The following is a 27,923-nucleotide window of genomic DNA, read 5'->3' as shown; positions in this document are numbered from 1 at the left end:
CCTCCTCCGCCTCCTCTTTCTCCTTCTTATGGAACATAGGTAATTGTGCCTGTTTAATTGACTATTAATTAAACCTCATTACAAAACTCTTCCCACCTCACAAATGATATCTGTTTTTCCCAATGGATAGAGAATCCCAATTTTGGGGACAGAATTTACAGCATGAGATCCACCATTAGCTGTCAGTCCATGCCTCTACATTGCACTTTGCTCCTGCTCTGAAATGGAAATAATACTCTGTATGTCCCTCCCTTACAGACTTGTGTTGAAGATTTAATGTAGAAAAATGTATGAAAATGTGTTATAAATTGCAAAGGATTTCATCAAAACTAATAAAACAAGAAACTGCATTTAAAAAGCTCATCTGTTAGAATATTGGAGAAGGAGTCTTTTTAAATGATGTTTTGCATCAGGGACTTTGAGTAGCTCTGCCAATGTTTTTGATCAAGCATATGTTTGAGGAGAGACAGTTGTGATCTCACTGCATTTTAAGTTGTGGCATCTCAGCCCTACCATGTCCTATTATACTCAGATATGTTTAACAGCATTGCAATGTAATTTTACAGATTCAAAAATTGAGGTCTTTCATCTTCTTTAATACAAATGCAAAAAAAAAATTACCCTCTCTGGGTTTCCAGCAAACCCTCTTCCCTCCACATAGAATATAAAGTATCAGATACTAACAATAGAATATTAAAAGCCAAATTTGAAGCAATTACCCACAGCTTTGGAGAACAGTCCCACACACAGCTGCCACCCAATCAGAAGGCCTGTGTCTGTCACCCACCATCCCTGCTACTCACAGAATCAGAATGTCAGAGCTGAAAAGGATCTTGGAGATTATCCTCCCCCTCACTTAACAAATGGGGAAAGTGAGGCACAGGAAATGGACTGTGTCATCAGAGTCACTCAGCTGGAGGCTAAAAGGCTTTAGAAGCTTTGTCCCTGTCTTCTGATATATTGCTTTACTGCTCATTGTGCTGTACTCTGCCCCTTCATGTGCTGGTTTAGTTGAGGGACCTTGAGCTGAGAATGAAAGGTGCCCCCTGGGTGTTAAAGCCCTGAGCATGGATTGTGATCTGCTGCACTGGAAGACAGTCTGTACTGGTGTGGTACAACACATCCTGAATTTTTTAATCTTGTATGAAGCCCTAAGAGGTAGATGACACTAAACTGTTAATTGTTAATAATTACGTCAGTATCATGAGGTGAACATTGACTGTTATGGGTCAACCAGGACATTAAGTCACTTTTTCTCTCTTCCCAAGTCCCTGTTGGCCCCACTGACAGGGAGATGCTGTGAGTCTTCCATGGAGTTAGAGGCTGGGCTGCTGTCCTTTCCACGTGCCTCTATTTGGCTATATCACTGTATTCTGAATAAAAAGGAGTGGCACCAGCCATCAAATAGCAATTGTAGAATGTTTTATACAGGTTTTTCCTTGCTGTGACCAAACGACTTGACAAGAACAATTTTAGAGGAGGAAACATTTATCTGGAGCTCCCAGTTTCAGAGGTCTCAGTCTGTGGACAGCTGGCTTCATTGCTGTGGGCCCAAGATTTGGCAGAACATCATGGCTGTAGAGTGTGGTGGAGAAAAGTGGCTCAGGACCCGGCACCAGGAAGCAAAGAGAGTTCCTTACCAGAGACAAAACATATACCCCAAAGGCAAGGCCCCAGTCATCCTCCAGCCACACCCTACCTGCCTACAGTTACCACCCAGGTAATCCTTGTCAGGGGATTAGCACACTGATTAGGTTAAGGCTTTTTTAACCCAATCATTTCACCTCTAAACCTTCTTGTGTTTTCTGCACACATGAGCTTTTGCGGGGACATCTCATATTTAAACCATAACAGAGATACTTTTCAATCTTTATTTGACTCCCTAGAAGAATTTTACAAGACAGTCAATATAAGCTTTGGGGATACTTCTCAAAGACCCTGTTGCCCTCTCTCCAGGCTCCACACACCCGTTCCACGCCCCCAGCTGTGCCTTTCCTCGGCCTCTGTCTTCGTGCCTAGTCTTCCATCCTTTCTTCTCAAGGATCTTCTTTACCATGTTTACTCACCCTGCACCTCTCTTTGAGTATGTGCCCCCTAATTTCTTCCCATCTTTGCAGGGTTTTTGTTTTGATTTTCCTTTTCCACGAGGTGTCTTCAGTTGTATGTCATAGAAAAAAACATGAGCCCTGTTGGCAGTGGCTCTCTGTCGTGCAAGAGAGGTTATGGGGAAGAGTCCCATCTTAACCTCTCAGGCATACTGTGTTGCAATGAAAGGGGAAGGCATGTCATGCTACAGGCTTCCCACAAGTGGGAAAGATATAACATCACCCCGTACATATTCGCCTTACCCTGGAGTCTGCTTGTAGGAGGACAAGGAAATTCGAGAGACAGCAGAACTGAGCACTGGATTTAGTGGGATAGTTCTCAAGATAATAACAATATAGCATAAAAACTAAAAGCACAATAATGCACCATAATTTCTAGGTATCTAGAAATTATGCTACCTATAATTACTGCTACCTAGAAATTATGATCTTCCCATGTGCTTGCAAAATCCTTAAAGTCTAGTCAAAATAGACCCAAATGTAAGTTCTGACCTTGTCATTTATTAACTGTCCACATTTGAACAAATTATTTAAACTCTATGAAAACTCAATCTGGTGAATGGGCACAAAATACATGAATCAATTCATACAATGCACCTGGCTTAGTGCCTGACCAGGGGTGCTGCTCTAAGGGGTGGCTTTCTTTATTATTGCTAGTTGTGATAACAATAACAAATATGCTACAAATAGAATTTGTAAAAGAGATGTGCAATCCTCTCTTCCTTCTTTCCTTCCTTCCTCACTTCCATTCATTTTTTTTTACTATTAATAATCATGTTCAACAAATGAGATAGATAAAAATATAAGGGACATATAAAGACATGAGGGCACATCTTGAGCCATCCAGATAACTTCCACTTTCAAATGGCACATGGAATATGTGGACTATTTTGATTCAAGAATGAATCAAAAGCTATGCTCAGAGCAAGTAGCAAACCCAGAAATAGTTAGATCTCATTACTTAGGGAAGAAATATTGCATATTCTGCTGCAATAAGAATAGACTTCTAACTGTAAATAAGAGCCTTATAGGAAGAAAGTTGCTGTCCAGAATTGGTGGAAAGCATTTAACTATCTCTGAGCCAAGACATATCATGTAACTCAGGATCTTAAAGGCTGGTAGATAACACCTCTGAATGGTACTGTGCTAGGACTGGGAAAATAGTGGAAGCCCAGAGACCAGTAAATATTGCCCTAGCCTTCTCAAGAAAGATGAAAACTAGATTCCAGAAACTAGACTCAAATAAGTTTTTACTAAAATTCTAAGACATCTATTGCACAAATGATTCATGAAGAAGAATCAGTATTATTTCATTTAAAAAGTTCATTCCAAATAAGTTCTCCATCAATTAAGACAGACTTGATGTTTAGCAAAATCATTTCAACAAGGCATTGGGCAACATCTGCCATAGGTGGGTCCATTTTCAGGCATGTTGGGGGTTATGTTCAGGGGCGGGAAGCAAGTCTGTGGTGGTGTACCATGATTCTCTGTTTTATCCCTGTCCTGCTCAATATTTCACCTTAACTGAAAACCTAAAAAGCAGATGACAATACACTCTAAGACCTAGGTAGCACAATAGATTGTTTGATCTTCCTATGTGCTTGGCAGAATCCTTGAAGTCTAGATTTAGTAGGTGCAAAATAATTATCATCTTAAAAGTTGAAACTTCTGTAATTTAGAACACTCTCAATTGACCAAGCCTGTAAAATGAAGTTTAACTGAGACAAATGTAATATCCTTTATTTTGGCTCAAATAAATAAATAAAGGCTACTATAATGACAGAGGAAAGAACCATAGGAAAGGAATTGACAACTGTTGTGTCCAAAAGATAAAAGTTGGCAGCAAACTCAGGATCAGCCAATTGTATATCACCCTTGTTAAAAATGAACTGAAATTGATGCATTCATTTAAGTGAACTAAACTCATAATGAAATGTACATGATATGCCAGGCTCACTGTGAAAATTTGTGTTTCTTCTGTTATTGTATGTTGAGAAAAATCATCATAATATGAACTGTGATCAGAAGACAGCATTTATTATGGGATATAATCTGGAAACCTGTAATATATAATGGATTATTAAATAAAGTGGAAATGTATATGCAGGCTGGAGAAGAGAAAAATTGGAGGATATAATCGGCAGAGGGCAGAATTTTGAGTGAGTCTGGAGGGCATGGTAGTTTCACTGGGTAGAAGTTGTATGAAGGCAGATCTTGAAACCTCAGTAGACTATTTTTAGCAGCTAAGGTTGTTCAAAACTAACTGCAGGCTGCTCTGCCACTGGAGAGTCCTAGGTGGAAGCTGAGCATGGCACAAAAGCTTCCTGCGTTGGGTGGGCTCTTTCACAACCTGTTCCTTGACATCCAAATCCAACACTGAGGTTCTCTAATCTTCTCCTCTCCAGGGATGCAGTGGAGTGTGGTGGCCAGTGGGAGAGTCAGTGCCACCCCCCAGCAACTTCTCCTCTGGTGGCTGCTCAGCCCAGTGACACTTAGACCCCGGGGACAGAGACCCAGAAGACAGCTGTGGCTCCAAGAGAGGGCCAGGTCCTAAGCTGCTGCGTGTGCCTGACTGCACCTGGCATTCACGTCACCAGAGGCCTTCCTCCGCGGCTGGTGCAGGCGCCCCTCGCACACCGGGCTTTTCCTCCGAGATTCCAGCAGGCGGCGTTTTGAGGGAGTCAGGGGACAGAAAGGCCTTGGTGCACTTTTCATTCTCCAACATTCCATCTTCCTGGAGTCTCCACTCTTGCTTGACAGTCTCTAGTATTCCTGACATGTTGCCCTCGCTGTGACTGTGTCTCAGTCTTGTTCCAAGCACTCTTGCTCACTGTGTCCTATATCAATCATAGATGTTTCCAAATATGCCTTCTTTGCTGTGTTGGCTTACAGAAAACACATCTTCCCTGTGCCTGTCTTGGCCATAGTTGTGTTCCAAGAGCTCACATTTCTGGCTGGGTCACATCCGTCAGAGTCATGTCCAAACTACCTGCTGTTCCTTCTTCATCCTGTTCTGTCCCAGATGTTCACACTCTTTCCTCCCTGTGTCTGGGTCCAAACGAGCATCCTCTTGGCCAGCCCCTGTCTTGGTCACAGACTTTTACTTGCTCTTTCCTTTGTCCACTGTCAGTCTGTCTCTTCAGGACATGCTCCATTTATTTACCACAGAAGACACAGGAGCAGAGACTGTCAGTGGAACATGGTCTCTGTAGCAAGCCTGGAGTGAGCTGAAGACAGACGGTTTATCCTAGTGCAGGGGCCAAGGGCCCATTTGCTCTGAGATGCTCATCCTTCTTTTGGGTTAGAACCGGACATCTCTTAGCGAGCCTAGGGCAGGGTATCAGCATTGTACATGTTTACTAAGAGACTTTGAGATCTTTTCTGTGAGCTTGTGGTGAAGGCCACGGTACCAACTGAAAACCCTTGAAACTGGGCTTATTCCTCCCACAGGAGGAAACTTTCGGAAGTTCTCACTATGTGACCTGGTCACCCTCACAGTTCCTCAGGTGGGGGAGCACAGAGCTCAACAATGCTGGGAACACAAAAAACAATGTTTGACTTGAAGCCAGAGGATCTGATGCCAGCTCTGGCTCTGTTCCTGATAGGCTGTGAGATCTTGAATAATGTCCTTCCATCTCTGAACCTCACTTTCCACAGCTGCACCCCGAAGCTTGGACTAAGGTAGTAAGATTTCCTTCCATTTTTAGGATAACAGGAAGCTGTTACAGCCATCTGCTACCTCGAAAAGCCATGGCCTGCCTGCCTTTTGGCTTTGTTCCAAAGGAACTACTATCCATTTGGGCCTCCTCAACCCCTGACCTTGTCCAATCAACCTGGTTGTCATTCACGCACTGATGAGTCCATGGCTCTTGCCACTGGCCTAGAGTAAAGGTCCCAAGGAGAGAGGGCCACTTCCCAGAGCTGCTGTGGAGCTTGAACATTCATTGTGCCCATAGTTTGATAGCATCTCAGGATTATTTATCATACTCTTTCATACTGTCTTCTCTCTTGCTGCTCATGAAGCATCACTTATCATTTCCGTTGACGTTTACTCAAGTTCTAGGATCGAACTTGACAGGAAAGAGACTTGGAATGAAGAAGAGAAGATTCTCTGTCTTGTGAAGGCTTAGTTTTGTTGGGCAGAAAGCCACGCCTTAGGAAGGGAAGCCGCGGAGGGTGCACCCTCATTGACAGCCCCCGACTGCTGCTGGGAAACTGTGCTCCCTGCCGAGCCACTCCTTGTGGAGCCTGGGACTCTTCGTCATCAGTGTAGCAGGGGATCTATTCTTGTCAAATGTGAAGAAAGCTTACTTAAGTTCTAACTTGCACCCTGACACTGTGGTGGGACCAGTCCCCTTTGATTTTCCAAGTCCCTGCTCTGGGGCCATCACCAGGCTCAGCAACCCCCGCTCACTCAGAAGCAACCACCATTTTGAGGATAATTCTTCTGTAATACAAAGAAGGGAGCATCAAGTTTTTGAGATCGCAGCTCCAGACCCAATGAAGAGACTCAAACAATCTGCCCTGGCTGCCCATGCACCCTACCTACCTGCTGTCTCCGTGAGCACGCTGCTGAAGAGGGCTGTAGCATAGAAGTGGCAGGTGCACTGAATCAACGAATAACTGAGTGAATCAAACTAATTGCTGAACACCTCTGGCTTCAGGGGGAATGTCTTCTGCCTATTTCATAAAGTTGATGTGGAGATTCAAAAAAAAAATCTTTGTGAATGCATTCTATGAATCATAAAATGGCATCCCACCGTGTTCTGGATGTTTTGAGTTACTGTGATTGTGCCTGAGCTCTCAAGGGCTGAGTTTATTTAGTTTAGAGAATGAGCTTTTTATGTCAAAAATGATATGGGGGGTAGGAGGGTGTTTTTTAAGTACCAATTCTTCCAAGTCTGCCCCTCCTCATTTGGTCATTCCAGGTTTCCCAAGAAACAAATTCTTAAACCACAAACACATTCATTTAAAGGGATTTTGTGGTTCTCAAAGTAAAGGGGTGGATGGAGAAAATGGAAGATTATAGGCTAATTTGGGTATGAATGAGCCTAAATGTTCATGTCATATCAACTTAATTCACATGCCTGCTTGTCATAAAAAATATATATATATATATTTGAAGGAAAAACTACCTGGGCCATTGAAATCATTTCACTTTGTAAATTGAATATATATATACATATATATATATATATATATGAATTTTATTAAAAAAGAAAAAAGCAAACATGGACTACACTATAAATGACCAGCTGAAAAGAAGGTTGCATAAATGTCTACTAAGATACTGAACCATATAACTTTTGACATTGTTCCTGTCTGTGTAAATGATTGTTAATTATGGTTTAATGCTATTTTAGCAAACACCTTAATTTTGTTTACATTTTTAATAAAGTAGAGTAACAAATGGGACAACTTTGTACAGTTTATAATGCACTATTCCCCTTGTATAATCACTATACAAAATACATGTGGGCCATGATGCGGAACATGGAACTTCATTTTACAATTTCAAAGGATTACAAACTTTGGTGATGGTTTTATCTTTGGTTTTATGAGATTGCTACTTCTGTCTGTGATTATTTGTAGCAAAGACTTTGAAAATACTGGGATCAATTCTAACTTCATTCCCATGGAAAGCTCCCTTGGCTTTATGATCGCCTATTTTTTGATGCAGTTCCCATGAATGTGTTCTTGGAAAAACAGGAACCTACACAGTTTTTTTTAATAGATAAATTCTATTTATTGATTAAGTTGATAAATGACATGTGTTTATATGAATGCATTCTGTACATGTTTCTATAACTTATATATTAAAGGAAAAGTATAAGTCCTAAAGCTAATAACTGAATTTTGAAAATGCAATAAAATTCCAAAGTCGATTCCCATGTCTCAGAACTCTGGAGCTTCTCTGTTGTCCTAGGAGCTCAGTGCATTGCCCAGAAGCTTCATTTGAAGCAGAAGTATTTTGTCTCCAACACCAGTTCCCTTCAAAACAAAGCTAGAAGCTCGGGGCCTCCATTTGATATGATCCTACCTGCGCAGCTAACTCTGTGTCACTTTCATCAAGTCTGCAAGCACTAAATCTGACCTCTCTGACAAGGTCACCCCATGAGCAGAAGATAGCGATTTCACCCAGTCACTCAGGACACAAATCACAAGGAGCCCTTCACCGCAGTGAAACAGTTGTATACCTAGAGGTCTTGGCATGAGAGGTTTATTAAACATTTGCCTCTGTACTGAAAGTGTTTTTTTTTTTCCCTTTAATTTCATGTTATGAACTGCCCAGGAGCCTGGAGTCCAGCTCTCATATGACCAGATTATGTGTCAATGAAATCCAGATCCCTTCTCTTCTGATTGTGGGGCAATAGAGAGATCCCACCAATAGTAGGGAGCAGAGAGCTTTTGGGGCCTCTGTCTTCTTCCACTTAAAATGCAGGAAATAAGCAACAATTAAGTTTTCAAGTCAGAATCCTTTCTTAAATCCCATTGCATAAGCAGTTCAAGCAGGATGGAGAAGAGTTAGGTCTGGATCTCCATCTCTGCTGGTTCAAACCATGCCCTTGAAGGAGCCTTCTTGGGATCCTAAAGCCTGGAACAGCTGGACCAGGAAATTTCCTTTAAAGGTCTGTGAGAGCACATGTCCCCTCCCCCCACCCATTCTTAGTTTTTCTGAAACAGTGTTCATAACATTGCTGTGAACTATTTTTTCCAGATGACAACCTTTACTTCAGAATCATTCTTCTCACTTAGTTAAGAAACCTTTTTCTCTATATAGAGATCACTCTACCTCCTGAACCTTCCTCCCTAGAATGAAACCGGAGCCTTCACCATGTACAAAAAGCACCTGCTGCATCCAAGCAGATTACAAGGCCCTAGAAATGTCCTGCACAAGCTGTCTCCAGACCAACCTACCTTGAGAGACTGTCTTTCTCACTTTTCTCTCACATTGTCTCTCTTCACTTTGGAAGAGACATCCAAGGGAGAGAAACTAGCATTGACATTTCTATTTGTGCTATGGTTTTCATTCAACAGTTTTTTTTTTTTTTGAACACAGTATGCTAAGGTCTATTGCCAGAAGTCTGACAAAGTCTCCTCTGAAAGCTAGAAAATAAACAAGGAAACACGTACATCTGAATAAAGCAAGTTTAGATACTGACATATGCTTTAAAGAACATAAAGGGCTGGGGATGTGGCTCAAGCAGTAGCGTGCTCGCCTGGCATGCGCGCTGCGCTGGGTTCGATCCACATACAAATGAAGATGTTGTGTCTGCCGAAAACTAAAAATTAATATTTAAAAATTCTCTCTCTCTTTAAAAAAAACATAAATAAAAAGTAGGGATCAGCAAGGGAATAGTGGTGTACTTTCACGTGGAATAATTAGGGAAGAATTGAAGGAAGAAGTAAGCCCAGTGACTGGGGACAAGAAGGCATCTGTTATGTATTTGATCTGGAGGAATATCATACTGGGCAAAGAGACAGCAAATGCAAATGCTCTGGGGGCAGGAATGAGCTTGAGGGGTGTCTGGTGCTCAGTGAAAGCAGGAAAATGGCAAGAGGTAGGATGAGAGAAGTAAGCAAAGCCTGATCCTAATTCACCAGTTATTTATGTGTGTCCAGCTTGTCCAGGTGGGAAATGGTTACACATTACATGGTTTAGTCCTATAAGGTAAGTATCCTTTTCCTATCACGTGGATAAAGAAACCAAGCTGAACAGAGATGTTAACCTGGCATTTGCCCAAGGATGCAGACACTCCCTGGAGCTGGAAATGGAAAGCAGATCCTGCCAGGTCAAGCCTTCATCCCCACCATCGCTTACTGAAACCTCAAGGTCCACCTGTTCTCTCAGCAGCATGAACTACGTTAAAATGTATGGACTCTCTCCTTGTGCACTTCCCCCTTGCCTCCCTTTCCCTCTCCATGGAGTGTTTGGCTGTCTGTCAACAAATACAAATAAATTTATAAAGAAGTTCTTCATTTATAAATAGGTTCTTCATTGGTTTTCAGTTAACTAATTCCAAATAGTATCTGATTGGAAGGGAAAAAAACAAACTCTCAGCCAGCCAGAAAGTGGTTTCCTATTAAAACTATTGATCTTATCAGAAACAAGGGAAATTCAGCTTGGTTATATAATCAGGTCTTCTCTAGCGGGTCCTTATCTCCATTCTTACTGACATCATCCTTTCATGATTGACATGATCTTTCATCTTGACTTGGGCTTTAGGCTCTAAAATAAAACTTTTTAGAGTGTTCCATGACCCCATCAAAACCCCTCACGGACTCCTCATCACCTACCAGATTCTAAGCTCTCCATTTTTCTAAGTGTGATGATGACAGTTTTGCCTCCACTTATTTCTCCTCATCTCTGCAAAGCAAAGCAGTCTGCTCCGTGTTCCACATGCTTTCTCTGGCCTTTATTTTTACATTCAGGCTGCGGGTCCAGCTGTTCTTTCCACTGGGCACATGTCCCTTGGCATCTCTTACATGGTGCATCTCAAATGCCACTTATCCTTGAAGCGTTTTCTAGGCTCCAGTACAGCAGGAAGGTTTTGACCTATTCTAATCCCCAAATGCTTTATTCTTCTCTGACATTTTGGTATGCTTTTCAGTGTCTCTTCTTCCTGATGCCTTTTCTGAGCTCCCCTACCAAATTTTGAGATCCTTGAGGAATGGCCACTTTTTATTGCTTACCTTTATTTTTTTTTCCTCCTTAGTGCCCAACACTAGAATTTTATACACTGAAGCTACCCAGTAAATTCACTGAATTTATTTGTCTAGAAGAATTCAAAGCTTTAAATTGTTAACGACATCTTCCCTGCATCATCCCACTTTATTCTCTCAGCCCCAAACTTCACTGCGGCCTGCTATTTAATACTCCACCCACTGCAAAAGCTGCAGTCTTCTGATAAGAGGAAAATCTTTCTGTGACAAATTTTGAATAAAATCAAGATGTTTATCATAGTTCTTGCAAGTAGAAAAAGGATTAGAGTTTTAAAATACCATTACTTCCCTGCTTTATTGCAAGTTTCTTTTCTGGTCCATGTCTGTCTATTGAAAACGAACTTAAGCTTAGAGGTTTGTATTTTTAGAATGTAGTGATGAATCAGACTGAAATTGTGTGGGTTACTTGACATTATATAATCCTAGAGGACACTGGCTACCATTTTACCACCGATGGCATTTGTTAATATGACATAGAGTGAACAAAAGGTGAATTAGGTCATTAATGTGGCCATCCATGGGTGGGTTACTCAGGCTAGGTTATAATAGAGAATCTTCAAAAGATGTCAGCATCTTCAAAAGATGTCCCCCCAGCATCCTTACTAAATTTCCTTATGTCAGGGCACAACCTTGCCCATTCTAACTTCAGTTTTGCCATCTATAAATTGAGATATTTTCTCTAATTAAGAACTTGGACTTTGGCATTAGCTAGACATAGATTGACATCCAGGCTTTACTAGTTACTGGTTGTGTGACTGCAGCCAATTTTCATAAATCTTTGAACTTCAATTTCTTTTTTTCTTTTTTCTTTTTCTTTCTTTCTTTATTTTTTTTCAGAAGAAACACAGTGGTATAAAGCAGATAAAGAAGGGCACACAGTCTCTGGCACACAGTAAGCTTTCACTGAAGTGTAGCAGTTGCTATTGTTACTCTGGATTCTGTGACATTCAAAATTCATAAACAGCATGTCGAGTCATATGGTGAGGGTATTGAGAAACCAGGAGCAGGGACGTGGTGGAAATTGCAGACAGTGACTGTTTCTGTGCCAGGTATCTAATCTGGCAGAGTGCAGGCCAAGAAGACAATAAAGAAGACAGAGATGTTAAGGGATGCAGTTATGGAGTCTGAGAAGGATACTCAAAAGGATACCCTGGATGGAAAATGAAGTCTAGCTGTCATTCAGTGCCTTGTTACAGAGAGTCTAAGAAAATGTCTCATGATCTTCTCCAATTCACATGCCTTTTTCTTATAGGTAACAGTCATGCCTCATGTTCTAGGAAGGTAAAAGAATGAGACTTTATTGAGCATCACAGAAATGTCAGTACTGCATAGACACTTTACATATCTAATAATATTTAATTTTTCAAAAAAGTATCAACTGGATTGACTTCCAGCTTTCCAACTTGTTAGTTGTATTTCTTTGGGCAAGTTAATTATTTTCTCTGAGCTTTAGTTCCTTCGTAAAAATTGATAAAAACAGAGATAGTTAATAGTACCTAACTCATGAAGTTGTAAAATAAAATTACATATATGTGTATGTGTGTGTATTATATGTGTGTGTGTGTATATATATATATATATATATATATATATATATATATATAATCGCAATTAGAATGTTGCCAGTCAAAAATCGATAGTTTCTATTATGCTTTTTATTAGTAATTTTACATAACTCCCATTTATGGAAAAGTTAAATGAGGTTTAATGAGACAAAGTTTCTGACCAGAGATCATACAAATAATAATAAGCAGAGCCAGGACACAAACCTAGTTTTGCCTGTCCTTAGAATCCACACTTATTTTCCCATGTGTCTAGAAGGTGAGAGACAGAAGCAATAGAATCAACCTTGAAGACATATTACCTTTCCCTAGCTTAACATTTTGTAATATGAATAACTGTCTAGCAGCTTCTTGGACGAATAGCCATTTAAATTGATCCAGAGCCTTGAAGGAAAGGAAAGAATTGTCTATATTGTTTAGAAACTCAACATGTTGAGATTGGATAATTTCATTCTAATTGAATCTTTCTTAGTACAAGTGTCACTTATGTCACTTATGTCATTATAGCCTTGGCCCCCTGAATTAGCCTGATAGTCATCAGTATATGATCTCCTTGTCAACAGTGTCCAATCAGGGCCCATGTGCCATTGCTTAATAATGGAATTCTTAGCCAGAACACACACCCACCCTCCACACCACATTCTTTCTCCAAAGCCTTACAGCAGTCTCTCTTAATCATCTTCAGGAACTTACCACAGGGTACACTGTGAGTCATCAGTAAGTTTTGTAAAAGGGAGCTCAATCAGGGTTTCATAATTTTGAGTGGAAAGCTTGTAGACGGCCGAGCTAGTGGGACCCCTTGTCACAGCCAGATAGAGCATGGGCAGTTTGGGGGGTATGAGTCAGCGGAAGGGACCAGGAATGAGAAGTCTTATCAAGGACACCCTGATTACTACCTCTTCTTTCCTGAACACAAAGCCTCTGGAAACACTGAGCTTGTAAAGCTAAAAGGCCAAAATCATTCTAGAATTCTGCCTCATCTAATAGTAGCCCTCTCAATAGAAAGCAGTCTGTTTATTCACTAATTTCCTGGCATTTCATTGCTATTCTGATCTTCCTGTTTCAGCTGATTGTTTTACTGTGGTTGCCTGACTAATGGAAAAAAAATATGGATTCTGATTCCACCTTGCATTTTGCACTCACCAGTTGGGTGGATGCTGGCGAGCCACTTATCTTTCTGATCTTGAACTTCTCGTGAAATAAGTGAACTAGATTACCAAATTGTATTCATTTATTTCACCAAATTTTATTTGTTCACCTGATGAATGTTTTGTGCTGTTAAAGGAGAGATACATAAATTAGTTTTGTCCAATGACCTTTGATGACTTCCAAGTTAATGGGAGTGAGAGAAGAGCTATAGTCACAAAAAACCAAAAGCCAAGCAAGAAGTGTTGAGTCCAGTAAGGTTAATTGAGATATTATATTCTAACAGGTATGAGACTGGACAACAAATCTAAAATATGACTACTTTTATTCTTGTTTTTCTAATATTTCAGGTGGGAATGTAAGGAATAATTGTTACCAATTTCATTGTTATGTTTATCTTCATCTAAATAAATTTTTGTTAAATGCCTACTGTTCAGTAGGCATTGCTTGTTATGGCTGTCTCTGTGGGCCTGATTTTGGAGCTAAAGATAAGATGGAAGAAATTTTCCACTTCTGTTTTCTTTGGTTGCCTTTATGACTGGGTTTCCTGAGTGTGGGTTGCCGCATCCAGCCTAATCTGATGTAATTAGCTAGATGGATATCAGACCCAGAAAGCCATGCCAGGAGTAGAACTGTTGAGCTACTGTGGGACACCAGGCAGATATCCTGAGGATAAAACAGAGCTCCACACTGACAGAAACATCTAGAAAACCTAGTGCCAATCACTATACACCAACAACTTACATCTTTCCCCTTTTCTCGTCAGGTGTAAACTACATAGAAACAAGATTGTTATAGCAATAATATCTAAGGCCTTCATAAAACCTTTGGAGTGCTTATGAAATAGTTGGCATTTCTCTAAAATTCCTCACATGTGCATAAAAAAGTTTAAACACATTTCCAAGTTTTCACTTATCTCAAGGTTAAATAAAAATGTGAGACTTTATTGGTGAGTACAATAATGTTGATTTATGATGAAATCACAAAGTTCTTTCTATTGTTCTGCCTCTGGTTAGTGATATATCTATTTCAAAGTCATAAGTAGAGTCTTTAGTGCCACTTTCATTAACTGAATTATTATTTATAAAGATGATATTTCTTCACATTAATATTTTTCCAATACTTCTACACAAACTATCTCATAAGTTGCTTTTTAAAAAAAAAAAAAAGTTCCCTTTAAACTAGATTAAGGAATGAATCATTATCTTCATTTATATCCTCAAACACTAAGTCCAGAAGTTCTGAGCAAATGATTGAGATCTTGAAGAATGACTTAGTCCAATCAGAAATCAGAATTATTTCACTCAATAGGGATGTATCTATTGTATGCCTGCTTCGTGTTGAGCACTATGCTAGGATTTGGGATTGCTGAATTTCAGCCTGTTGTTTTGTCCTAAGGTCTATTCCAAGAGGGAAAAGCATATTCTCTTTGGAAATTGTCTGAGGTGAGTAGTCCCTAACCGAGTGATCATACCTTATATGTTAACAGCATACCTGGAGATAGTGTAGTGTGCACTGACACAATTCCTGAGAGCACACACACTGGAATTAGAATCTTGATCTCATCACTTCCTGAATGAGCTAAGGCAAGTTACTGAAGCTCTTGATCTTTAGTTTCTTTGTCTATAAAACTGAAATTATTTCTAGAGCAACCATTGGAAAACTGCAGAACTGTGGGCCAAGTTCAACCATCAGCCATCATTGGGGGTGAATTCCAAGCTAAAAATGGCTTTTACATTTGTAAAGAAGTGTAAAAACAAGTAACAACAATGATGACAACAACAAAACAGACAACAGGAAAAAAAAAAGGGAGTTCAGGAGTGTTTGTGGCTCGATATCTATTTCCCCATAGCAAAAGTTGGGCAAATCCTGTACTAGATTCAGAATGCCTGTGTGTGAGTCCTGCATGTGGCCTTTCAGCAGCCTGATTGTGGACAAATTATTTAACTTCCATATCTACTTTTCCCCATATGTAAATTGAAAATGATAATGGTACCCATTTCACATGATGTAAGGTTGCAAATGTTGATAAGCTTTAATGCTTAAACTGGAGGCTAGTATATGGGCAAACATGTAAGAAACGTTGGCTGTTCTGATTAATATCATCTCTACCATAATCATCAAATCCTCAAAAGTTATTTGAGTAGCGAGACAGTACACATGGAACACCTGTATGATCACAGGCATTCAATAATTGTCAGCTGTCAGTATTGTCATCACCATCACCATCATTTTCATCACAGTTTTCAAAGCTCTTCATATACATCATCTTGCTAGAAGCTCCCAACAGCCTAGTGGTTGGTGTTATGATCTCTCTCTAATAAATGAAAAACTGTGAAGCTTGGAGAAATAGAGATAGACGTGGCAACACAAAGAGAGCATGTGGACTTACACCAGAGATTTTGCATCCCAGACCAGTGAGTTCTCTTCCCCCACCACCCTGAGTTTCCACCAAAATATCCGAGGATCTGTTGTTTGTTAGTTTTCTCCAAATGATATGCTTTGAGTCATGGGAGCCTGAGGAGGAGGCAAACATGACCACGTTCATTCCTCCCTAGTTGTGCTTGGCAGACAGGAAGCTGGGATAATTGAATTCCAGCCATTTGGTCTCAGGATTGCATTTGTAACCAGCCAACTGCTGATGAACAAACTTAATGGAAAAAGCCCTGACCAAACAAACACAACCCCCCAGGAGGAACTCTCTGTTTATGCTGCAACGAGGGTTTAACCAAAGGCAGCCAGTGCTTTCCAATGGACCCTGTCCAGGGCAGAGCTGACATCCGAATGTGCCAAATCTCAACCTGCCACTGGGGACAAACAGAGGCACCTGGAGTAAAGGAGTGTTTGGATGAAGAGCCAGGACATTTCTGACAACAGAACGGATGTGATTAGATCAGAACTAATTTTTATTTGATTTGGGCCAAAGACAATGGCAAGGCTCATTTACGCAGGGTGCCCTCAGAGTGATATTTGTAGAGAGTGTTAACAGCACAGTGGTTAAGCATCAGAGTGAGCTGATGACTATAACAGTAGGTAACATTTCAAAGTTAGCTCCTAAAAGGTGTCATTATACCTATGTGTCAGCCTGTCATTTCATGTAGTACTTACGCCAGCTTTAGCTTATCTGTTTTTTGTTTTTTGTTTTGTTTGGTTTTTGGTTTTTCTTTAAGGCAGTGGACTCGAATATGCTCCATTTCTAAGCAGTATGTAAATTTGTGTTTTATGGTAAAGTTGCTGCAAAAATAATAAAAATTACCCTTAAGAAGCTTTATTATTGTTTCTGACACATTGAGTGGACTAAATGAAATACATTCTGGAGATAGGGACTCATCATGCTCAGGTAAGCAAATAACATCTGCCTGTGATGGTACAATAAGTTTTGATCAGAAATAGCTCTGGGACTTACTCTCCAACTGTTGTCCAGGAGATAGAGCTCTCTGTCTGAAGAAGAAGATGAGATGACCTCCTTGCCCAGGGAGACACACCTGCAGGTCCCTATGGTAGCCAGATATAGTCCTTTCTTCTCAGGTGATGGAAAATCAGCTCCACAATTGTGGATAAGATACTTTTAAGTAGCAAACCTATCCTCAAGGGTAAAGGGCATGGAGTAAAGAGGGAAGGTCAGGGTTCTTAGAATGTCAAAGCAGGTCCAGGAGTGGAGCAACTGGAGCACCCTGAGCTATTACTTCGGGGCTCTCACTCTCTGCATGGCCCTTCCCTCTGTCTGCCATGTAAGCCTTGGCTTTGAGTTTTTTAGCACCCACCACCAGGCAGTTGGCTAAGCACCATCCAATCCCTGGCCATATCACATCACCAGCCAAATGGCAGCCAAGCTGCTGCTTCTGATGCTTCTTCCTGCTTCTCCTTATCTAAGCTCTGTGCCAGGCTGACAGGCTAAGATTCCGCCTATACCAAACAAGCCTCAACTTAAGAAAGGGGTGGGGTTGTAGCTCAGTGATAGAGTACTTGCCTACCCAGTGAGGCACTGGATTTGATCCTCAGCTGTCGGAAGCCATCCATGAACTCTGCATGAATCAAATCAACATGGAAGCCATTGGGTAGGAAAGTCTGGTATCTGGGCACCCCAAGGCACTCCTGCTGGTTTGAGATGCCCATAAGATGTGATATTCTACCTAACTCTGCCAGGGTCAGCACTGCACTAGAGTTAGGGTGATCTGCCAGAGCCACATAGCCACACAGCCTCTCAGAGATGGGTGTGGCTTGCAAAGATGCCAATCAACCTGTTGACTGCAAGACACCATGAAGCAAGAATCTACCTGCTGAAATCTCATCCCTGCCTTTGATGTACTCTCCCTTAAATAAAGGACTGCGGCCATTTTCTAGTCATTCAGTATCAGTTCCTATGTGGACTGGACCTATCAGGTGCTCCACTTCCTTTAAACCTAATTTCTGGCCCTGTCTCTTATTTATTTACTAAATATTTCAGAATTTCGTTTTCTCGGGTGGCTCACAACCTTCTGAGCAGGGAACTACTTTGGAAGGGTGCTGGCCATCCCACAATAATCAGTATCATATAAAAATAAATAAAATAAAAATATTGTATCAATCTACAATTTAAAAACAAAATGGGGATGTGGCTCAGTGGTAAAGGGCCCCTGGGTTCAATCCCCAGGGGAAAAAAAAAAAAGAAAGGTAAGATTAGCCAGCTCACACAGGCTAGTGTGGTCATTTGAAGTATTTTTGATTGTGTGGGTAGGAGGAGGGGAGGCTGACACTTCATTTGTGTTCAAATTTTGAAAATAACAACCTCATGGTATTGTGTTGAGGAGAGAATAAATTAATGATGATAAAGGCTTTTGTAAGATCACATTTTTCACACAGATGTTAAATGACATTTAACATCTGTGTGAAAGAGCTCTATTTGAGCTCTTTTACATGCTCACTCGAGCCAGTGAAAATGTAAGCAGCCAGAGATTGCAGTAAAACTCTGCAAATTCGAAAGATTGTCATAGACTATAATGGGTGTTACAAAAATTGTACTGCTTCCCCAAATCAAAAATTTTATATTATAGTAATATTTAAATTTCATCTTTACATAAAAAAAAGCATTTACCAGCATCACATCCCCTTCTGTGGTTTCATAAGAAAATTTTCTTTTTTGCCAGAATTTGCTCAAGACTTTCATATATATTACTCTGAAAAGTTTAGTCATTTGACTTTTAAGGTTATATAAAAAAAAATAATTTTTTTACTTAAGTTGAAAAGAAAATATAGGAATGAATTAAATTATAAAATTTGCTGAATTTTTAAATTATTATTAAGCTCTAATAAAACAATAACATATAAAATATAACATATGCCAAATATTAGTGATTTATAATGGTTTCTAGTAATATCATCCCATGTGTAACACTGAGCCCCATATGAATACTCCAATCCCCAGCTGTAGGAAGTCCGGAGCAGGGTTTCAGCATCGTGCACTGAGACTCAAGGCTCCTGATATGTAAGTGACTGGGTTCTTATTGCCTAGAAGTTTATTTTCAGAAAAGCATGTTGAGCAAACAGTCACTCAGAAGGTAAAATCCTTAGCTGATTATTTATAGTCATTGGAAGTTTCTGAATTTCTCCAATTTTCTAATGATTACATATAATTATTAAATTGGAAAATTCCATAAAAGAGTGTTCAGATGGTACCCTTAGGCATCTTTGTTAGTTAAGGCTACCAAAGCTAAGCTAAAGACAGCCTATTTAAAGACCGGAGAGAACCAGTCAAAGGAAGAAAACAAGGGGAGTTCAGACCTCCAGTTCATCAGGCATGAAATTCACTTAAAGTCTGACTGAAATAATATGAGCTGATTTTTATGAGCACTCTTGGCACAACACAGCACGTCCACGATGAGCACATCTTGCTTCACCTACTACTCACCTTAACTCCCTGAGGGAAGTCCCATTATCACCTCTGGGTGGTGGATGTGGAAATTGAGCCATGGGAGGTCTAAGGCATGGTCTAAGGCATAGGTACTAAGGAATGGAACTGAGATTAGAATTCTGGACATTTGACTCTCAAACACCATTCCTCAGCTAATAGTCAGTGAAATCCTTCACTGTGCTGGATGAATAAGTCATCGCTTCTTTCTCCCAGAGGTGTGTAATTTATCTGGAAACACGCTATTTAAATGAATGTACAGTGGCATTTAACAAGCTACAGCAAGGGCTGTTACAAGACAGTTTATATTGTCAAAGGAATCAAAGAAGCAGAAAATACTATGTTTATTCAAGAGAGGAAAAGGGAATATCATATTAGACGATCAGAAATGACCACGTGTGGGCCTGGGGTTGTCGCTCAGTGATAGAGCACTTGCCTTGTGTGTATAGGGCACTGAGTTCTGTCCTTAGCACCACATATAAATTAATAAAGCTTTTGTATCCATTTACAAATAAAAAAATTTTTAAATAAATTTATGACTACATGCAGGTTTCGACTGTATTTTCAAAGATTTTTTAGCATAGACATATCATAGAAGGTTGGGTAAAGAGGATGAAAACGGGAGGCTAAGATTCTATATTTGGTCAACAAAGGTAGTAACCTATGAATGCCCCAAGTTGTTACAAGACTAATATGAGATATTGTCTGAAAAATTTCTTTTTATACATACAGCATGGCATAACTATTGTGCCATACTTACGACCCTTTCCTACCCCTTAAAAGTACTTTAAGAATACTGGAATGCTCACTTAAACTGAGATCACATGTCTACTAACCTCCTTGTTTCTTTTTTTTTTTTTTTCTTTTTCTCTTTTTTTTTCTCAAATACTGCTTGGCTCTCCCTCATCTGTGGCTGTTTTCTGTTTCAAGTCAAAGTGGCTGTTCCTCTGTCTCCAGCTTCTTCCTGCTCTTCTGCAATAGACCAGTTCCTGTTTAACTCTGAACGTGCTCTGTAAGTCTGTCCCTGTCTGTACTGTGAGTCTGTCCATGTCTATCCATTCATTTCTTCATGCAAAATATCCATCCTTCATGTTCATTCTCCTGTCCTCACTGGGTGAGGCTGAGTGTGCACCTGGAAACAGAAGCCTCATGGTCATTGGCAGAGACCTGCCAAGCCCGAAGTTTTTCCTGGACCTTAATTGCTGTTGACTTGACAGCCAAAGATTCATATGGTCTGGGAGATTTGCTTTATCTCTCAATTTCATAATGATGTTTTTTACTTCTCCCCTTATCTGGGAGCAGAGCCTTCTTGAGTGTGATGGAAGATGAGCACTGGGATGCACTTAATTTACCCAGTGTAATCGTGGTCCCTTATCTAGACTATCATTCATGTCCCAATTTGCCTTTTATTCCCTTCCCATTTCCTAAACAAATGATTGTAACTAAACCAAAGTACTTTAAAACATGTTTTTGAAAAATAGACTTTAGTTTGTATTTTTTTTATCGGTTGTTCAAAACATTACAAAGCTCTTGACATATCATATTTCATACATTTGATTCAAGTGGGTTATGAACTCCCATTTTTACCCGGTATACAGATTGCACTTGTTATACAAAATTACATATAAGAGGTTATGAGGGGAAAGGGAAAAAAAAACAAGGGAGAGAATTGAATTAGTTTGTATTTTTTAAAAACCATAATGGAATATATCTCACTTCAACTAGGATGACTGAAATTTTTATTTTATTTTTTTATTTGTTATTTTTCAATATACTTGACAATAGATTATATTTTGACATATCATACATACATGGAGTATAATTTCCCATTCTGTGGATGTACATGATGTAAAGTTACACTGGTCATGTATTCATATATGAACATGGGAAAGTTATATCTGATTCATTCTACTGTCTTTCCTATTCCCATCCCTGCTCCCTTCATTGGATTAGACTTTGGTTTTTAGAGCAGTTTTAGAGTCCAAGAAAAACGGAGAGGAAGGTACAGAGATTTCCCATATACTCCCTGCCTGCAACGTGCATAGCCTCCCTCATTATCAATATCCCCCACCAGAGTGTAAATTTATTACAACTGATGAACCCATGTGGACACCTCAGTATCACCCAAAATCCTTAGTGCTCATTAGGGGCTTTTGGTGTTGGACATTCTATGCATTTGACAAATTCATAGTGACATATGTCTACCATTATAGTCTCAAACAGAATATTTTCTATCATTTTAGTATTTTATAGAATAATTACATTGCCCTAAAAATCCTCTATGCTCTGCCAATATATTTGCTTCTTCTTTTCCTCCCTAACTCTTGTCAACCACTGATATTTTTATTGTCCCCATAGTTTTTCTTTATCCAGAATTTCTTATAGTTGGAATAATACAATATATAGCTTTTTACAAATTGGCTACTTTCACTTAGCAATATGCATTTATGTTTTCTTTTTTTAATGTGTCTGCATTACATTACCCATTTTTTAATCTCTTATTGATTTTATAATTTTTTTAAAATATACAACAGCAGTGGAATGCATTACAATTCTTATTATCCATATAGAGCACAATTTTTTGTATCTCTGTATATAAAGTATGTTCACACCAATTTATGCCTTTATACATGTACTTTTTTTGCATTACAATTCTTAATCACATATAAACCACATATCTCTGTTTGTATATAAAGTATGTTGACACCCAATTCAAGTCTTCATACACGTACTTTGCATAATTTTCTCTGTATTTTTTCATGAATCAATAGCACACTTCTTTTGGGCACTCAATAATATTGTGTGGTGAGATGCACTACAGTTTATTTATCCACTCTCCTGCTGAAGGACATCTTGGTTGCTTCCAAGCTTGGGCAATTATGAATAAATCTGCTATAAATATCCATGTGGAGATTTTTGTGTTGACATTGAGTTTTCAATCCTTTGGATAAATATCAAGGAGTTCAATTGCTGTGTTATATGGTAAGGGTATGTTTACTTTTATAAGAAACTTCCACACTGTGTTCCAAAGTGACTGTTCCATTTTGCACCCCAACCAGCAATGCCTGACTTGCTGATGCTTTCCATCCTAATCAGCACTTGAATTTTGGCCATTCTAATAAGTGTATAATGGTATTATCTCATTGTTGCTTTAATTTGCATTTCCTTAATGACATGTGGAACATCTTTTCAAATGCTTATTTGTCTTCTGTATATCTTATTTAATGAAGTATCCGTTAAGACCTTTGATCTATTTTAAAATCACGTTGTTCAATTTCTGATTATTGAGCTTTAAGAGCTTTTTGTATTCTTGGAACAACAGCCTTTATTAGATATGTCTTTTGTAAATGTCTTCTCCTAGTCTATGTCTTATATTTTCATTCTCTTGGAAGTATCATTTGCAAAGCATGAATATTTACATTTAGTAGATCCCAGCTTATCAATTAATTTTTTCATGGACTGTGCCTTTGGTATCTAAAAAGTCAACACCAAAATCTAGGTTTTCTCCTATAATATCTCCTAGGGGTTTTCAGTTTTGTATTTTACATTTAGGTCTATGATCTGCTTTGAGTTAATTTTTGAGAAGGATGTAATGTGTTTCTAGATCCTTCTGCATGGGAATGTCTAGTTGTTTGAACACTCTTTGTGGACAGGACTACCACTTTCCCACTGTATTACCTTTCTTCTTTTGTCAAAAAGCAGCTGACTGTATTTATGTGGGTCTGTTTCCTGGGCTCCATATTCTATTCCATTGGTCTATGGGCTGTTTTTGTCCATTACCACACACTGTCTTGTTTACTGTGGGTTGCTAGTAGGGCTTGGGTGGTGTTAGTCCTCTCTTTTTGTTCTTCTTCAATACTGAGTTGGCTACTCTGGGTTTTTGCCTCTCCCTATAATTTTTAGAATTAGTTTCTACCTACCAACAGAATAACTTGCTGAGATTTTGATTGTGATTTTGATCAATCTGTACATAAAGTTGGGACATGCTGATATCTTGGCAATATTGGACCTATTGGTATAGAATGTACCTCCATTTATATAGTTCTTCCTTAATGTTTTTCCTCATAGTTTTATAGTTTTCCTCATATAGATCTTACAAGTTTTGTTAGGTTTATACCAAAGCACTGCATTTTGGTATATAATATTCCATTGTGCCACATTTTTGAAGGGTGCTTACTTATAATGTAAGTAGCAATATATTTGTAGTTTCAAATTCTACTTGTTAATTGCTAGTGCATAGAAAAATCCCTAACTTTTATATATTAACCTCATATTCTGCTGACTTGATTTAATTGCTTACTAGCTTAGCAGGTTTTTTTGTAGATTCATTTTTCATTTTTGATATAAATAATTATCATTATATCATCTGTAAAGAAAGTTTTACATATTCTTTCTTAATCTACATAATTTATGTTTCCTCTTGTGTTATTGCAATCTCTGTGACTTCCAATATGATGTTGAAAAGAAGTGGTAACTATCACTTTCCCACTGTATTACCTCATTGTTGCTTTAATTTGCATTGTTCCTGATCTCAGTGGGAAAGCTTTCATTTCTCACCAGTCAATATGTTAGTTGAAGATTTTTAATAGATGTTCTTTATCAAATTAAAAAGTTCCTATCTATTCTTAGTTTAATTAAAGTTTTTTTTGGAGGGCCTAGCCAGAATAATTTATTTTTTATTTACTTTGAAATTGATTTTATTTTTAAATACATGACAACAGAATGTATTACAATTCTTATTACACACGTAGAGCACAATTTTTCATATCTCTGTTTGTATATAAAGTATATTCATACCAATTCATGTCTTCATAAATGTATTTTGGATAATGATGTCTATCACATTCCACCATCATTTCTTACCCCATGCCCCCTCCCTTCCCCTCACACCCCTCTGCTCTATCTAGAGTTCATCTATTCCTCCCATGCTCCCCCTCCCTATCCCACTATGAGTCAGTTATCTTATATCAGAGAAAACATTTGGCATTTGGATTTTGGGATTGGCTAACTTCACTTAGCATTATCTTCTCCAGCTCCATCCATTTACCTGCAAATGCCATGATTTTATTCTCTATTATCACTGAGTAATATTCCATTGTGCCACATTTTTTAATCCATTCATCCACTGAAGGGCATCTAGGTTGGTTCCACAGTTTAGCTATTGTGAATTGTGCTGCTATAAACATTGATGTGGCTGTGTCCCTGTAGTAGGCTGATTTTATGTCCTTTGGGTATAGACCGAGGAGAGGGACAGCTGGGTCAAATGGTGGTTCCATTTCCAATTTTTCAAGAAATCTCCATACTGCTTTCCATATTGGTTGCACCAATTTGCAGTCCCACCAGCAGTGTATGAGTGTACTTTTCCCTCCACATCCTTGCCAACACTTATTTCTGTTTTTATGCATAATAGCTGCCATTCTGACTGGAGAGAGATGAAATCTTAGAGTAGTTTTGATTTGCATTTCTCTAATTGCTAGTGATGATGAACATTTTGTCATGTATTTGTTGAGTGATTGTATATATCCTCTTCTGAGAAGTATCTGTTCAGGTCCTCGGTCCATTTATTGATTGGGTTATTTGGTTTTTTTGGTGCTTAGCTTTTTGAGTTCTTTATATACCCTAGAGATAAGTGCACTATCTGATGTGTGAGGGGTAAAAACTTGCTCCCAAGATGTAGGCTCTCTGTTCACCTCACAGATTGTTTCTTTTTCTGAGAAGAAACTTTTTAGCTTGAGTGCATCCCATTTTTGATTCTTGGTTTTAATTCTTGCACTATAGGAGTCTTATTGAGGAAGTTGAGGCCTAATCCAACATGATGAAGACTGGAGCCTACTTTTTCTTTTTTAGATGCAGAGTCTCTGGTTTAATTCCTATGACCTTGATCCACTTTGAGTTGAGTTTTGTGAATGGTGAGAGACAGAGGTTTAATTTCATTTTGTTGCATATGGATTTCCAGTTTTCCCAGCACCATTTGTTGAAGAGGCTATCTTTTCTCCAATCCATATACCTTTGTCTAACATAAGATAATTGTAATTATGTGGGTTAATCTCTGTGTCCTCTATTCTGTACCATTGGTCTACCAGTCTGTTTTGGTGACAATACCATGTTGTTTTTGTTACTGTTGCTCTGTATTATAGTTTAAGGTGTGGTATAGTGATGCCACCTGCTTCACTCTTCCTGCTAAGGATTGCTTTAGCTATTCTGGGTCTCTTATTTTTCCAGATGAATTTCCTGATTGTTTTTTCTATTTCTATGAGGAATGCCATTGGGATTTTGATCAGAATTGCATTAAAACTGTATAGTGCTTTTTGGTAGCATGGTCATTTTGATAATATTGATTCTGCCTATCCAAGAGCAAGGTAGATCTTTTTGTCTTCTAAGGTCTTCTTTGATTTCTTTTTTTAGGGTTCTGTAGTTTTCATTGTATAGATCTTTTATCTCTTTCATTAAGATGATTCCCAAGTATTTTTTGAGGCTATTTTAAATGGGGTAGTTTTCCTCATTTCCCTCTACAAAGATTTGTACCTGATATACGGAAATGCCTTTGATTTATGAGTGTTGATTTTATATCCTACTATTTGCTGAATTCATTTACTAGTTCTAGAAGTTTTCTGATGGAGCTTTTTGGGTATTCTAGGTATAGAATCATATTGTCAGCAAATAGTGTTAATTTAAGTTATATATATATATATATATATATATATATATATATATCCCTTTAATTTCATTCATCTGTCTAATTGCTCTGACCAGTGTTTCAAGAACGATGTTAAATAGAAGTGGTGAAAGAGGGCATCCCTATCTTGTTCCAGTTTTTAGAGGGAATACCTTCAATTTTTTTCCATTTAGAATGATGTTGGCCTGGGGCTCTTGTTTTTAATTCGATCTGCTAGCCTATGTCTTAATGTAGATAGCTTTTATGATGTTGAGATATGTTCCTGTTATTCCCAGTTTTGCTAGTGTTTTAAACATGAAGGGGTGCTGTATTTTGTCAAATACGTTTTCTATATCTATTGAGATGATCATATGATTCTTAGCTTTGAGTCTGTTGATACGATGAATTACATTTGTTGATTTCCTTATGTTGAACCAAACTTGTATCCCTGTGATGAATCCCACTTGATAATGGTGCACAATCTTTTTGGTATGTTTTTTTATTCAGTTTGCCAGAATTTTATTGAGAATTTTTGCATCTATGTTCATTAGAGATAGTGGTCTAAAATTTTCTTTCTTTGATGTGTCTTTGCCTGGTTTTGGAATCAGGGTAATATTGGCCTCATAGAATGAGTTTGGAAGTGCTGCCTCTTTTTCTATTTCCTGAAATAAATTGAAGAGTATTGGTAATAGTTCCTCTTTAAAGGTCTTGTAGAACTCAGCTGTGTATCCAGACGGTCCTGGACTTTTCTTGGTTGATAGGCTTCTGATGGCATCTTCTGTTTTATCACTTGATATTGGTCTGTTGAAATTGTGTGTATCTTCCTGATTCAATCTGAGAAAATCATATGACTTAAGAAATTTGTTGATGCCTTCAATATCTACTATTTATTGGAGTATAAGTTTTCAAAATAATTTTTAATTATCCTCTGTATTTCTGTTGTGTGTGTTGTTATATTACCTTTTCATCACGTATTCTTTCTCCTTCTCTTCATTAGTGTAGCTAAGGGTCTGTAAATTTTATTTATTTTTTCAAAGAACCAACTTGTTGTTTTGTCAATTTTTTCAATTGTTTCTTTTGTTTTCATTTCATTGATTTCAGCTTTATTTTTAATTATTTCTTGCCTTCTGCTTTTTTTGTATTTTTTTATTGGTTGTTCAAAACCTTACAAAGCTCTTGACATATCATATTTCATACATTAGATTCAAGTGGGTTATGAACTCCCTTTTTTACCCCAAATACAGATTGCAGAATCACATTGGTTAACATAATGCCCTATTAGTAACTGTTGTATTCTGCTACCTTTCCTATCCTCTACTATCCCCCCTCCCCTCCCCTCCCATCTTCTCTCTCTACCCCATCTACTGTAATTCATTTCTCTCCTTGTTTTTTTTCCCATTCCCCTCACAACCTCTTATATGTAATTTTGTATAACAATGAGGGTCTCCTTCCATTTCCATGCAATTTCCCTTTTCTCTCCCTTTCCCTCCCACCTCATGTCTCTGTTTAATGTTAATCTTTTCCTCCTGCACTTCCTCCCTGCTCTATTCTTAGTTGCTCTCATTATATCAAAGAAGACATTTGGCATTTGTTTTTTAGGGATTGGCTAGCTTCACTTAGCATAATCTGCTCTAATGCCATCCATTTCCCTGCAAATTCCATGATTTTGTCATTTTTTAGTGCTGCGTAATACTCCATTGTGTATAAATGCCACATTTTTTAATCCATTCATCTATTGAAGGGCATCTGGGTTGGTTCCACAGTCTAGCTATTGTGAATTGTGCTGCTATGAACATCGATGTGGCAGTATCCCTGTAGTACACTCTTTTAAGGTCTTCATGGAA

The 27,923-nt window shown here is 38.6% G+C and overlaps 1 protein-coding gene across 3 annotated transcripts in view; it reads left to right on the top strand.

The window, feature by feature from the left end:
* Positions 1 to 27,923, top strand: part of Htr4 (5-hydroxytryptamine receptor 4) — a 178,670-nt gene that overhangs the window by 132,911 nt on the left and 17,836 nt on the right. For 2 of the 3 annotated variants that reach the window (XM_048811762.1, XM_048811761.1), the window contains exon 7: positions 4,511 to 8,302. The exons of the other annotated variant lie outside the window; for it this stretch is intronic. In XM_048811762.1, coding sequence (XP_048667719.1) covers positions 4,511 to 4,601 — 91 coding nt within the window. In that variant the 3' untranslated portion in view covers positions 4,602 to 8,302. Of the gene's footprint in view, positions 1 to 4,510; positions 8,303 to 27,923 lie in introns of those variants that run through there. 3 annotated transcript variants of the gene reach the window in all.

This window comes from Marmota marmota, unplaced genomic scaffold, assembly GCF_001458135.2.
Source record: "Marmota marmota marmota unplaced genomic scaffold, marMar, whole genome shotgun sequence".
Lineage (NCBI taxonomy): Eukaryota > Metazoa > Chordata > Mammalia > Rodentia > Sciuridae > Marmota > Marmota marmota.
This window is presented reverse-complemented; position numbering and strand designations above follow the sequence as displayed.